At 41.1% G+C, this 15,560-nt stretch overlaps 1 protein-coding gene across 2 annotated transcripts in view; it reads right to left on the bottom strand.

The window, feature by feature from the left end:
* PRCP (prolylcarboxypeptidase) overlaps positions 1 to 15,560 on the bottom strand; it is a 33,917-nt gene that overhangs the window by 7,280 nt on the left and 11,077 nt on the right. For both annotated transcript variants that reach the window (XM_052812751.1, XM_052812752.1), the window contains exons 2-8: positions 9,418 to 9,558; positions 8,183 to 8,284; positions 7,691 to 7,872; positions 6,800 to 6,957; positions 5,292 to 5,464; positions 2,935 to 3,099; positions 315 to 502 (exon numbers count right to left, since the gene is read on the bottom strand). In XM_052812751.1, coding sequence (XP_052668711.1) covers positions 315 to 502; positions 2,935 to 3,099; positions 5,292 to 5,464; positions 6,800 to 6,957; positions 7,691 to 7,872; positions 8,183 to 8,284; positions 9,418 to 9,558 — 1,109 coding nt within the window. The remainder of the gene's footprint in view (positions 1 to 314; positions 503 to 2,934; positions 3,100 to 5,291; positions 5,465 to 6,799; positions 6,958 to 7,690; positions 7,873 to 8,182; positions 8,285 to 9,417; positions 9,559 to 15,560) is intronic.

The following is a 15,560-nucleotide window of genomic DNA, read 5'->3' as shown; positions in this document are numbered from 1 at the left end:
AAATGGATTTACCAGCATGGGAAGCCTGGACTTTGGCCACAAGATAAGAAGGAATCCACATGGGAAGAAAATTACATTTGGCAGAATCCCAACCCAGATTCTTCTTTTAGAGTCACACAGGCAGCAACAGAACAGTTGGCTTCTTTGGCCACTGCAACTTGACCATTTTACTCTCAAGAGCAATACAAAGCAAGCCCATCATTTATTGAGCTGGAGTGTTGGAGACAGATCCTTTTGCTACTTAAGGCAGGCTCTCTCCACTGACAACCCAAATTGGTGTAAGACTCCACTCTAGAAGCTGAAGCAAGGCTCACCTGAAGACAATGTTGCTGTGTGAACTTATGTTTTTCCCTCCATACATAGAAAGAATCCAAGAGGGACGAGGCCTCACTCCCCACAGCTTGTAACACTCTTCTGAAAGTGCATCGAAGTCCCATTTCTGAGGCTCAAACATGTCATTGACACCATCTGTGCACATGGGCATCACCATCTCAGTGCAAGCCTGAAAGAAAGAGCAAGACAACAAGATGTATTCCCAGGAAACTGTCCAATAGTTGTTAGTGCAGTATTTAAATAAAAAAGCCTAAACAGCATTTGATCAGTAATTACTGTCAAACTATCACAGAAATCTTTAGGTTGGAAAAGACCTTTAAGATCACTGAGTCCAACCATTAACCTAACAATGCCACATCCACCACTAAACCATGTCCCTAAGCGCAACGTCTATGCGGTCTTTTCGATACCTCCAGGGATGGTGACGCCACCACTTCCCTGGGCAGCCTGTCCAATGCTGATAACCCTTTCAGGAAAGAAATTTTTCCTAATATCCAATCTAAACCTCCCCTGGTGCAACTTGAGGCCGTTTCCTCTTGTCCTATCACTTGTTACTTGGGAGAAGAGACCAACACCCACCTGGCTACAACCTCTTTTCAGGTAGTTGTAGAGAGCAATAAGGTCTCCCCTCAGCCTCCTTTTTTCCAGGCTGAAAAACCCCAGTTCCCTCAGCTGCTCCTCAGAAGACTTGTGCTCCAGGCCCCTCACCAACTTGGTTGCCCTTCTCTGGACACGCTCCAGCCCCTCAATGTCTTTCTTGTAGTGAGGGGGCCAAAACTGAACACAGGACTCGAGGTGCGGCCTCACCAGTGCCGAGTACAGGGGGACGATCACTTCCCCAGTCCTGCTGGCCACACGATTTCTGATACAAGCCAGGATGCTACTGGCCGCCTTGGCCACCTGGGCACACCACTGGCTCATATTCAGCCGGCTGTTGACCAACACCCCCAGGTCTTTTTCCGATGGGCAGCTTTCCAGCCACTCTTCCCCAAGCCTGTAGCGCTGCATGGGGTTGTTGTGACCCAAGTGCAGGACCCAGCACTGAGCCTTGTTGAACCTCATACAACTGGCCTCGGACCATCGATCCAGCCTGTCCACATCCCTCTGCAGAGCCTGCCTACCCTCCAGCAGATCAACACTCCCGCCCAACTTGGTGTCATCTGCAAACTTACTGAGGGTGCACTCGATCCCCTCGTCCGGATCATTGATGAAGATATTAAACAGAACTGGCCCCAATACTGAGCCCTGGGGAACACCACTTCTGACCGGCCACCAACTGGATTTAACTCCATTCACCACCACTCTCTGGGCCCGGCCATCCAGCCAGTTTTTTACCCAGTGAAGAGTACACCCATCCAAGCCATGAGCAGCCAGTTTCTCCAGGAGAATGCTGTGGGAAACAGTGTCAAAGGCTTTACTAAAGTCCAGGTAGACAACATTCACAGCCTTTCCCTCATCCACTAAGTGGGTCACCTTGTCACAGAAGGAGATCAGGTTAGTCAGGCAGGACCTGCCTTTCAGAAATCCATGCTGACTGGGCCTGATTGCCTGGTTGTCCTATACATGCCGTGTGATGGCACTCAATATGATCTGCTCCATAACCTTCCCCAGCACTGAGGTCAGACTGACAGGCCTGCAGTTCCCCAGATCCTCTTTATCACCCTTCTTGTAGATACTAAGCAAAAGTTTCATCTTTCACACAATGAATTCTCTGACACCTTAGTGACACTAGCTAAAAAAAGAAATACAAATTATACCCTGGAAGCAACATAACCCCCACCACAGCAATTAATCTAACTCACAGTCTGTTCCTACTTGCCCCCTTTCCCACATGCCTTCGGAAGCAGGCAGGAAACAAAATGCAGAGTGGATGTGTTGTTTTGTTGAGCACAGCTGCCATATTCTTTGTTACCCACATGGTGTTTCCCCCCTTTCTCAGAGGACAACTTATAAAGCCTGCACATCTCCTGGAGCTGTGGAGAACAAATACATAGGAGACAGTAGCCAAGAGCAGATGGTCACAACCTGAACATCAAATTCTTAAGACCTTGCTTCTGGAAGAAGCTGCCCTGCTCCTCAGTAGAGAGACTGTATATAAGAGTGTTGCACGTGCTTAGTAAATGGGATAGGGAGAGCAGAATGCCCTGACCTCTTACCACAGGGATCTCTCTTTTTGTTACCTACTTGATGGGGAAGGTTGTGTCTCAGTGAGCTACAGGATTAACAGCTTTAGTTGAAAGCTATCAGTATCCACATATCCTGACATATTTGCATGCACAAATTGGGGTGGACAGCTGTGATGGGGGGATTACAAAACCAAGATGCTGCTGCTGTACATCATTTTCCAGTCAATATAAAGAGCTGAAACTCAACAATTAGCTGGATAATGAAGACACAACCTAAACCTCCTGGGAAAGCTGCTTCTCTTCTCTGCCTTGCCCTCCCCCGTACAATCATACTTGCTTCATGATTATAATTGTCATCAGTACATCAATTACATCTGGCACAATATATTGACAGCTAAATGACTTGGTAATTCTCCATCAGCTCTAGCTCAAAAAACCTTACTGAGTTGCAATTTAGAAAGGATAGAGCGCATACCTGATAGTACCAACCCAACTGGCCCAGATTCTTTGTTGCAGTCTCAGACATGTCTAAGCATGAGGCTTCTCCTGAATAATTGTAGTATAAATTTACCGCCTGGAACACATTCTGCAGCAACAATTTGTCAGAGAGACTGGGATCCTTCAAGAACTTGCAGACTTCCTGCAACAAAGAGAAGAGGGGGTCTAAATCTGCAAGAAATAAAGATTAACACATGATACCTGATGGGATATCAATTTCTTTTCCAAGTAAAAGAAAAACACATCCAGAAAGCAACTATGTGGAACCTGAAACTTTACATTTCCTGATTAAAACTTTAAAAACAGTGCAACCTTAATATTTCACTCACCAAGCTTTTCAATCCATTTCCCATTCTTTAAAATAGATAATAAAGAGAATTTAGTTCCTCTGTAATGAAAGGTAACATGTGCAAATGTATAACAGAGAAGCTCCAGGTACAAATTGAGGTTCCCTGCAGCTCGCTGTAGTACAAATGGAAACACCCATGTAAGGAAAGTTCTAATATTTAAGTCCTTTTATACAGCAGCATTGCAAAATTCTTACTTCTTCATGTTTGGAAAACATGAGGTGATGGAATAAGGCACTGTTTTGAAAGTGAAAGATTAAGAGCAATCTCAAATAGAGTTTAATACAAAATCTTAACTGAAGATAAAAGCAGTAGAAGAAACAAACCAGAACAAACAGAAAACACAAAAGCTACTGCCCCAGAAACTTTTTTTATCTTAAACCATTTTTTTTAAAGTGACAATATTCTCTTTGGCAAAGCTTTCTCCTTACCCCTGCCCTCATGGAGTTACAACTAATACAAGAACAGTGAAGGGTAAAAGCTGTGAATCTGAGCTCCCAGCCCATGGGAAGAAGCCAAAATTACTCTCTGCAGGGAGCAAAGGATGCACTGCAACTCCAACACTATTCAAGTAGAGGTGCATAGGCACATGGGGACAACTCACATGGACAATGCAAACTGCATCTTCCAAGAAGCAAACTTACTATCCTTCCCTGTATAATCTTTTCCCTCATTTTCATTGTGGAAGCTAGGAAATGGGTCCCTCCCTTGTTCCCTACAGACAAGCTCAGAGCACAGCTTCCACATTTCACCATTCCAAGTAGGTTTTATGGTTTGGCTAGCTCAGCCATCAGTTCTTAACTCAGCAGCTAGAGGTTTGGGAAGCTAATTAATTCACGCAAATATACACTGCAGACAGATAGCAGAACAGAGGGCTACAGACAGCCCTGTATCTCAAGCTCAGATTGCATGGTAGAGACAGATCAATATTTCCGAGAAAGTACTGACAGCCCACAACAGAGAACAGATTAAGCAACATACACATATATCCAGCTACTCAAACACATTTTTCCCAATTTTCTCACCCTCAGAGTCAGATGAGAGCTTCTGTTTCAGAAAAAAAAAAAAGTATCTGAACAGCTTAACTCAGATTTCATACATTCACATTGTCCAGACAAGCTGCAGCCTCTTATGTTTTCAGTTTATATATCTCAGACAAACAGAGATAGCATGGACAGCAGTGAAGGTGAGCACGCTTCTAAGGTTGTGTCAGACTGATAGCAAAGCAGAAATAATTTTCAGGGTGTTCATGCTGCCCTTTGCAGACAGCTACATAGGACAGATGAATGTCCCTCCCCTCCTCCATCAGGCAGCTCTACACAAAGGAAAATTTTTACTTTATACTTAACTACTGCTTAGTAGCCAAAAATACTAGTATCTTATCTGCCTCACCTACCATACACAGTAACACAAAGCCATGCACGGAAATGCAGCCAGGGTCTTAAACAAAAACACTCCAAGAAGATAGAAATCTTGGAGAAAGCACTGCAGATAAACAGAACTGCACAAGTGAAGGTTTGCAAGTGTGAAAACTGGTTCTGCTTTGAGAAGTGACCCTGCAAGGAATACATTTGTGGGGATCCACATTTCCTCTCTCACCAATTCTCCCACATCAAAAAGGACATATGCTCAAAATTTTCTCTTTAATTGCAAGCTCTTGCAGCTAAGCCTGGCATCAGAAGGTCTAATTGCATGTGCTTTTTGTGCAGCATTTCTGCTCCTCAAGAACAACTCTGCAGGATAGCGGAAGCTTTTCAGTCATCCCTGGCACTCTTCTTCTGGGCTCTTGATGCAACCTATTAGCCATACAAGCAGCAGTTAGTCAACAAACCAGTTGATGCACAGGAAGATACTGCCCTGGTTCTCTTTTTTCAGCCATATTGGTTCTATAGAGTCAAAAAATAAAGGAAAAGGTGCAGGCTAGGAGAAAAGGAGAGAATTAGTTAAACCAAATGGTCAATTCTAGAAGACATTGTTTCTCAATTACCTGTATAGGCCAAGCTGGCAAAGGCTGCAAGAAGTCAGCTTTATAGGGATAGTTCACCATAGCCAAGTTTACCCATGTTTCACTCAGCCAATTTTTCAATATAGCAGCATCCTGAAGATTTTTTAATGGGCTGCACAAATGAAATGTGCTGGAAAGCCACTGTAAACCTGTATCTTTAATAAAAAAAAATTAAATATTTCATGTATTGTACCATTAACACATAGGTCAGTTGTGCTGCTAAAAAAAATATTTTCACTTAGCATAAATAATCTGGTGAAATTATTCCACATACATACAGGCATAGCAGATCAAATTTTAGTCAGCACCTCTAAGTGAAGGGAAATACAATCTGCATACTTCAGCGTATGGGTATGTCACAGCTAAGATAATGTTATCTAAAAACCCAAAGATTTACAAGATATTTGGCATTTTTTTGCTAGGAGGTAACATCAGGGCACACTTCTTCCAACAAAAGGAAAACTTCAAACCAGCTAGCACACAGTGCAAGGACTATTAATAGATAGATCTCCTGGGACTCTCCTGGCCTTTCCTTTCATTATTTGATCTGGTCTAGAAACTCATCCAATTCAGCTTCCTTGACTTTAATTAGCTAACTTATCATACCAGGCTTTCTCTTTAGGACACAGAACTGAAGTAGCAAGATTTTTTTTTTTTTTTAAATTGCATTCCTTTGCTCTACAGCAACCTCATCTGATATAGAATTATATAATCATTTAGGCTGGAAAAGACCTTTAAGATCAGAGTCCAACCATAAACCTAACACTGCCACAGCCAGCACTAAACCATGTCCCTAAGCACCACATCTACGTGTCTTTTAAGTATCTCCAGGGATGGTGACTCAACCACTTCCCTAGGCAGCCTGTTCCAGTGCCCGACAACCCTTTTGGTGAAGAAATTTTTCCTAATATCCAATCTGAACCTCCTCTGGCGCAACTTGAGGCCATTTCCTCTCATCCTATCACTTGTTATCTGGGAAAAGAAACTGACATCCCCTTGCTACAACCTCCTTTCAGGTAGTTGTAGAATCATAGAATCATTTAGGCTGTAAAAAGCCCTTAAGATGATTGAGTCCAGCTGAGCCCCTAGCACTGAATTTGTAAGGATTGCAGTGATTTTCTACACCCGATTGCCTCAGTTGGTATTTAAACTATTCTTTTTAACAGTAACAACTATCTAGCCTACTTTGTCAGAAAGGAATACAAGCCTTGAGGTTCTGATCTGGAGTCAGCTCCTATCTGACCTTAGGAGTGTTTGGACCTGGATTCTGAATCACACCAGGCCTGAATGAGCTTGTGATCCAACAAAACAGACATTTAAAAAAAATAATGCTAAGCTCATCTGGCAGTTTTCAGCACTAAGAGTATAGTTTCAAAACCACCAATACATATACAAGTGAAAGCCATAATACAAGCTTGCTGATTTTATGAAGTCGTAACACAATCCTGAACATTACGACCCTTTGAAAAAAGGTATTGGTGAGGTGTTACCTGTTGAGGAAAGGTGGTTAATGGCATTCCAGGAATTCCGGATGCTTTCTGAGCAGCCTGTCCCACTCTTTTTGAAATCACTGGTCACTATGCTGAAATAAGTGCCACACGGAACCAAATCACCAAACTGCCAGATTGGGGCAGAGGCTGCCAGAGCTCTGCAAATGGACAGAAAAAGATCCTGAACCCCTGCAAAGTGAACTTCCGTCCTCTGGTCAATACCCTCCCCACAATCAGTATCTAAGTAGCATTTATAATTCAGCTTGGATACTGAGCCCTAGGTGAACTTGCCATGATGTTGCAAAACTATTCTATAGGTCTGCGTGCAAAGGCTGTTGAAGGTTTTAAGTCTTAGACACTAGTACAAAGATATCAGTAAATACATAAAGTTGAAATTCAAACTTGCTTACTTTATTGTTTTCATTCTCATCTAGCAACTACGTCTTTCTCACTAGGTATTATGAAAACTCAACTGAAGAGAGCCCCTGCCCACAAAAATCTACTCTCTAGCAGACAAAGGTAGGGGAATTACTATTCTTGTTTCCCAGAGAGGAACTAAGACATTGAAGAGATTAAAGACCTGCCTCAAGCCACCAGTAAGTCTGGTGACCTTAAAAAAAGGTTAGGTGCAAAGTCAGTGTTCATAATAATTGTTTTTACAAAACCAACAGATAGGTCTGAAAATACACACCATCCAGTACCTGCTGACCTACAGTTGTCTTTATTAGGCAAACAGTGCCTCTTCCCAAATTAAAGGTAACTTTATTCTTCCTCCCAATAGTGAAAAATTCAAGCTAGCTTGAATTATGGTACTTCTCCTAGTGCTGTAATATTTATAGCACAGAAGTAACAAATGTCTGCTCTGTGTTTGAGCAGGATGAGTACACTCACCCAACTACCACATGGGGGTACTTCATCCTAAACCAGGCTGCAAGCATTCCTCCGTAAGATCCTCCTATAGCTATGACAGGACTGTAACGGGCTCCTGCAATAGTCGTTTTTAAGTACTCAATTAGTACTGCGAAGTCTGCCAGAGCTTGTTCTGATGTCAGGTAATTCAGATGCTTGGAATCCTGAGACAAAGAAAGCAGGTTATAATATATATAGCACAGGAGTGACTTCCAGCAGCAGTCTTTCTATCCCCCACAGCAGCTGTAGAGTTCTAAACATGTGCCTGATTCTTTGCAGGTGTCCCTTGAAGTGCTGGAAAAACCTCAGATTTTTTTTATCCTAGAATTGATAGTTACAAAAATAGGATAGTTGTATGCTTCTAGCACACTTAAATCTTACTCAGGCTAACAGTCATTGCACTGGCAAGAATTACAATAGGCAGAATTATGTTTGCATAGAACACGTTTAAGGAAGACAAAAGAAGACACTTACGCTGAAAGACTCATTCCCAAACGGTAAAGATTCTCCATAATATCTATGCTCAGCAAACACTAGCATGGCATTAAGTTCTTCAGCCACATCCCACATAAAACCCTGGTTGGAGGAAAACAGACACTTAAATAAGTTGAATCAATTATTTTCAAAGCCTCTACTTTCAGTCTTGTGTATTCCAACTCTTATTCTTTGATTAGAACGATATCACTATCAAAATACAACTAGAAAGACAGAGTACATTTTAGTTTTAAAGTATCACTGAAGTAAGAAAGACACACAAAACAGATATCCACCCAGAGACAGGGACACGTACAAAGAAAATATGTATATTTAAATGCTGCAAAATATTAAGCAGTATTGTTTTGTGAGCAGACACAGGCAATCCTGCCAGAACTCCTACAGCATGAGCTTAATCCACAGGAAATGAAAAACGCTACAGGAGAAAAGCATGCATTTGAGTTAGGACTACATTATAGAAAAAAAAATTGTTTGGCTATAAGCAATAATCTAGAGCATTGCAATACACTTATTTCCAACTAATAAATAACTACAACTTGTTATGACTTATTGACAGCAGCTTGTTACCACCAGTTACGGAAACAGGCAGACAGAGATCGCCTGCTGACCGAACAAAGTGCGTAGGCAGTCCTTGGTTGCTTTGAGCTGAGCACATGCCACCTCCTGTTGTGTTACTGGACTTTGTATTGAAGTGGCTGAAAAATACCCACACTCCATTCCGCATTTGTATCAGTCAGGGAAGTAAAAATTTCCACAGGTCTTGTCAGAGAACAAGAATAATCTATCTTTGATTTCCAGCCCCCTTCATTTCACTTCATATTTTTCTTATAGAGAAAAAACAACCATCAAAACCTCCCATTTTACTTGGGGAATCTAAAGTACAAGGATAGGTGTAATTTGCTCCAAAATTTTGCATTCTTAGCTTGAGGCACCTTACAGTGTTTATTCTAGAAACTTTCTTCACTACTGCAGGAAGTTAATGTAAGTGCATCCCTTTGATTTCTATGGGCTTCAAATAGGACCCTGAACCCCCTAAAACTTTTTCTGTACTTTTGTTCAGCTTCCTCTTCCTCCTGTAACAACCACAACAACCATTACAAACTTCTCTTTAATTGATATTCTGACACTGTCTCCTTGTTCTTCCTTATTTTTTCAGTATGCCACTACTGGAAAGAAGGACTAATTTAAGAATTAAGAATCTCTTTTCTAAATACCGTATTGTTGCAGAACCATGTGATGTCTCCTTCATTGCCTGTATAAAATAGTATTGGTCCATTGTCTTTCTTCCAGTGCTGATCTGCTACTAGATACCGTTGCTGGAATGTAAGATTTTCATCAAATCCAAAGTGATCAATCTGTAAGAACAAGGAACAACAACATGTTCAGAAAGCTAAAGTTGATCCCAGAGTCCACTGGAAGTGCTGACAGTTACTCTGCAGATGAAAAATAAAGAAGAGCAGAAAAGTTTTACTAAGATAAAAGAAATGTCATTGAATTAATTTATATTCCTAATACATCAAAATTCTCCTGCTTTAGGAAGGAAACCAGCCAAAATTACAGCTGTATACACTGAAGGAGAAAAGTTATTGTCAGCTATAAAAAAAGCCATGCCCTTTTTATAGCATCATACTTAACATGAGATTCTAAACATATTTAGGTAATCGGACAAATCTGCTGAGGGGTCAATTAAGTATCTGATGTAATAAAACTGTATCAACAAGTAAAAAGAGTCACTGTCCTGCAGTGTTTTGAGTCTTAGGAAAATTCCTTACTAGCCTTATTTAAAAAAAAGAAACAAACAAACAACAAAAAGACATACCCAACCCCTCTTCCTTTTCTCCTCCTTTCAGCTTAAGATTGAAATTTAAACAGATTCTTGTTAGAAAGTGGTTTGGGTTTTTTTTAATTCTTAGAAAATATTAATTCCTTGTAGTAGTTGTGCTATGGACAGATTTTTCAAAGTTTTATGGAATGCTGCTTCTCTCCTTGCAATTTTCACTAATTCACATACCCTCCCCAATTCTTTCCACTGCCCTACAAATATTGGAAGTCTACAAATACCACTTAAACCAAACCCCACAGTGTTAGCTTCATTCCCTCATTAGAAATTTAAGTTCAATTCCTAAGGTCAGTTTTTCAGCTTTTATTCACGCTGCTTTGTATGCACTATCCTCCTTGACCCATCCTTCCCCAAGCAATCATCCATACTGAGAAGTTTATCAATTGCTTTTACAAAGTAACTCCCTGCATGGACAATCTTATTCTGGAATACCCACATAGGCTTCTACTATAAAAAAATAAAAACCAAAACAAAACACACAACTACTCCAGAAAAGCTATGCTGCTTAATTACCATGTAGTCACAAATCATCGCTACTTTTATTCAACAGTTGAAGATAACCTGTAGCTTCCCAATTTTGACTTGCATCAGCATAAAGCATCATCTTTTCCCTTCATAGTTTCTTGCTGGCGGTAACAGCCTGACATCTGCTGGCTTGAATATCTCTGCTCACCCATCTGCCTTTACACCGACAACTCTGCCAAATCTCTCAGATGCTCCAGGAACCAACCTTTCACATTTCCTACTTTGAGAATATCTGCAAGTTAATGTTAAAAAGCAGCAAACTGCACACAAATGCAAGCACTCACTGCTAACTTAGTGACCTAACTGCTAGGCAGATTCCTCCAGGCAGCTCAGGAAAGCCTAACTCTTGACCTGCAGGATCCAGCTACTCCACACCATGTACTTATATTTGCTTTGAGTCAAACAGAGTGCAGGAACTTATTTAAGACATACAATCTGCTGCAAAGTGTCTTTCCCAAACTCTCTCAAAGCTTACTCACTGCTGGACTGAAGTGAGAGGACAGTTGTGTTGCAGCTCATGGCTAGCAGAACAGCGGGAGCAGCTGAAGGTCTTTGCATGGTCTTGACAGACATGAGAGAATGTCTTTGCCCTGAATAAGTTAACTTCAGCAACTACGTCCAGACCCAAATAAAACTAATTTATGCATGTTCTACAGTTTTGCTCAGTGGGACCATTTACTACTTACTCATATGTACGTGGTGATGTTATCATGCGCATATTTAAGGACTCTTTCACTGAATTCAAATGCTGACAACATATGCTGGGCTTATTTTACGCTGACAACTCACCTGCTCCTTTCTCATTCGCAGTTATTAATTTTAGTTTCACTTTCTACATCAAGCATAACCAAGACTGATCAGATGTAGTGATTAGATATAGAAAGGCAGAACAAGGTCAGCAACTGAAAAAGTCTTTGGTCATAAGACCTTGGGACAGTTAAAGAAAAGGATTAGATAAGGCACTTCTAATAAAAATCACAGTATAGTCGGACTATACTATAGTATAGTCTAGTATAGTCGGACTATACTATAGTATAGTCTTTCTCCAACACTATTAGAAAGTACAAGTAATACATCTTTTGTTTCAGGTCTGTTTGTAAATAGAAAAAGATACTTCTGCCCTTTAACTTTTCTGGTTAGGCTGCTAGCCACAGATAGGAAAAAATAAGCTCGTATGTCCTGTCTGCCTTTTATGGAATCATCTATAATTAAACATTTAGCTTTAAAACTTGATTCCACATCCTTCCTGCCTGAAGCCATTGCACCAACTACAAAACTACACCACAAAAAGTATTCAACTTTCCTGAACTAGAAAGATATGTACCAAAATCTCCTCAGTGCAAGCAGCTTAATATGCAACAGAAAAAAACATATGGGGGTGGGGGAGTGGGAAGAGAGAAAAAAAATCAGAATAGTTTAATGGATAAGCATCCTTTTGGCACCAGGCTGAGGTTATTCAATGGGATATTGTGCAGAACAGATTCTAAAGCCCGTCTTACTGTTTCTATCCCACACGAGCTGGAAAATTAGAATAGTAATACTCCAATATGAATATATTTTCCTGAATGACGGCTAGTTTTCTTTAGAGAGATGATTTACTATGGTTTCCTTGTGGTGTGACCCGTCAGTCCACTCCCACAAAACAAACATCAAAATCCCAGTGCTCTAGTGAGTCTGCCTCTCAATACCAAGAGGAAGAAAAGTACAGGAATTTAAGTTTTCTTTTGCCAGTTTTAGTAACCATGTTGATCAAACTGTCACAATTCTCTATCTTGACTCTGGGCCACGCTGTAGACTCACTCACTGCCATCCGTCACATTCTTCTTTCCCACTCCTCCCTCAGTCTGTAAAGTTTTCATAGCCTCACGGCAGCTAAGCTGCCTCTATTTGTAACACATCAAACCATGGACACATATAAGATCCCAGGCAGCACACACACAAGTACAGACCTCTCCAGAAAAAAAATCCCAAATACCTATTACTCAACTGAAGAGCAGGAACTGCTTTACTGCTAGATGACAGGGCTTCATACCTTGTAGTAACTTATGTGTCTTACCCTTGAAAAGACATGACTTAAACCCCAAACCCTAACATTTGTAAAGGAGACAAAGAAAGAGAGAAAGATGTTACAGCTGCCGGTTATTGCCAAGAAATTCTGAATCCAGAACATCAAAACACAGCTGGGAGGTGTCCCAAAGAATATCTCCTTACAAGAGTAAAAACTGTTTGAAAATTTACTAAGTCAGAGGGAAGAAGCACAAGAATCAATATAGAATTGTGAAGTGAAACACCTTGGACACCAAGGGAACGCTATAGTTCAAGAACAGCAGATGGAGCTGTCGTGTAGCCAAACTGGGCTGCAGGAACCTGCAGGGCTGTGCATGGGAGCTGCTGGTTCTCATTCAACAAGTGCTTTCTTTCACTATTGTTCTGGTTTCAACTGGGATAGAGTTAACTGTCTTCCTAGTAGCTGGTACAGTGCTATGTTTTGAGTTCAGAGCGAAGAATGTTGATAACACTGAAGTTTTCAGTTGTTGCTCAGTAGTGTTTAGACTAATGTCAAGGATTTTTCAGCTTCTCATGCCCAGCCAGTGAGAAAGCTGGAGGGGCACAAGAAGTTGGCACAGGACACAGCCAGGGCACCTGACCCAAACTGGCCAACGGGGTATTCCATACCATGGGACGTCCCATCCAGTATAGGAACGGGGAAGTGGGGGCGGGGAATCGCCGCTCGGGGACTGGCTGGGTGTCGGTCGGCGGGTGGTGAGCAATTGCACTGCGCATCATTTGTACATTCCAATCCTTTCATTATTGCTGTTGTCATTTTATTAGTGTTATCATTATCATTATTAGTTTCTTCTTTTCTGTTCTATTAAACCGTTCTTATCTCAACCCACGGGTTTTGCTTCTTTTCCCGATTTTCTCCCCCATCCCACTGGGTGGGGGGGGAGTGAGTGAGCGGCTGCGTGGTGTTTAGTTGCTGGCTGGGGTTAAACCACGACAACTATCCTCTATAGAACTGGTATGCAAACAAGTAATTAACCCCACAAACTGTATGAAGTATACTTTACAAGGCAAATCACCCAGATTTTTTTTTGCTTTTTTCTCTTAAGTCAGATTTCATTAAAAAGTTGAACCAGAAAATTTCTTTTCTACACTTACGCAAAACGAGTAAGACAAAAGCAATGATTTTTGCAACCAGACTTAATTAGAATAGACCACAACAGCAAAAAGAAAAAAGCAGTTTAGTACACGCTTACAGTACCTTAACTGTTGGTTAGAAGTTATACTAGCATATATGAAGTTTTGCTACTTACAATCTTCATAAATACAATTATTGCCAGGATGTCGGCAGGTCCTGAGCAACCTAATACAACTTTGAAATTGGCTCTGCTTTGAGTGGAGGTTAGACCAGATGACATGCAGAGTTCTCTTCCAAAACTAAACTATTCTAGGATTAATCCAAACCAGTTACACAGCCTAAAGTTTTAAGCTTCTGTAAACAGGACTACCTAGCAAGTTTGGTTAGAAGTAAGAATACAATCAGCAGCAGCATACAACAGCAATGCTTTACAAGTGAAAGTATGAGGTACATAAAACACTGACACAGAAACAATCATTCTGATATTAATAAAAGGAAGGATAAAAATAGAAAAAGGAGTACTGAAAGTACTAAGTTATGAGTAAGTTTAAGGGAAACTTTTGTCAGTTGAGGTAGGCAGGATAGGAATACTCTGAAGAGCTACAGCTGTGAGGCAAAGAAAGCAAGCAACAAAATTTCAGTTCCATGTACAAAAATCTTCATGAACCTTAATCAAAAAAATGAATCATCTTGTATTTTCCTGCACTTTTGAGTCCAAAGACTCACGAAGCATTTGGGGAAAATACAAACATAGATACAACAGATTGCTTAAGAGGCAGCCAGCTCCAGATGGAAGACTGCAGCCACTACCCAAAGCACAGCTTCTGAGAACTGCACTCACTGAGTTTGATTAAAAATGGCAGTAGGCAGTACGAGACATTGTGCCCAAGAGGCTGATGAGAGCTGCAGGCTGGAGGCTCTAGTCAGCAGCTTTGATCCTTTAGTTCAGAGAAACTTTCTACAGTGAATTGCAGCTCATGGCTTAGGATGAGGAGAACAAACTCACATTGGAAGGAAGGGCCAAAACCCACCTTGCTGCCTTCCGCTTGAAATACATGGCACATTTCTTTGACTTTACCTTATATGTGCACATGTATCACATGCTTTTGTCGATCTCTCAAAGATGACTTATCTCAGGGTGGCTTTTTTTTTTTTAAATGTGCTTTTTTGTGGTTTTGGAAGTCCATTTAAAGTAAAACAAGCTACTCTGCCACAGATCTCCCCTGGGGAGGAGAAAAAAGGCACAACAGATGTTAGTTATTGTACAGATGTTAGTCTGCTTAATATACTCCTGGAAGTATTCAGGAACTATGGCAATGAGTAAAGTACAAAGGCAAAACAGGACACATGGGCTAAAACCCACTTCCTTCTCAGCAGCACCTTAAGGTCATTAGTGATTACAGAGACAGGACAGCAAACCCAACCCTTTATCAAAGAGAGACTGTAATTCACAGGGTAGTTTCTAACCAAAAGCATTTAATGTCATTCGAGGTGGTAAATCAGCACCTGATGGTTTTATGCTTTTGAGTTTGACAAGATTGTGAGTTTCTGAAAGCCCTTCTGTCATGCCTTGAATTTCCATCCTCTACGCAATAGCTTTATTTTCCCAAACTTGGATATTCCATGTGAAACCAAGTCAGTTGCTTTACTGGTAAGAAGCCAGGGGATTTTAAGAGTCATGCTCCACCCACCACACATTCATGGAGTTGTTTTGAGTGCTCATCCTGTCTGAATTATTTCCTGAGGACAGGAAGATACAGGATAGTCTGAGGATATCCTCCTGTGTGAACAGCAGTGTGGGCACTAGCCTCTTTGGGATTTCACTGATGTGTTTCTATTCCTGGTTTTAC

This window comes from Harpia harpyja, chromosome 17, assembly GCF_026419915.1.
Source record: "Harpia harpyja isolate bHarHar1 chromosome 17, bHarHar1 primary haplotype, whole genome shotgun sequence".
Lineage (NCBI taxonomy): Eukaryota > Metazoa > Chordata > Aves > Accipitriformes > Accipitridae > Harpia > Harpia harpyja.
The sequence above is the reverse complement of the archived record's forward strand: the minus strand, read 5'-3'. Positions and strand labels throughout refer to the sequence as shown.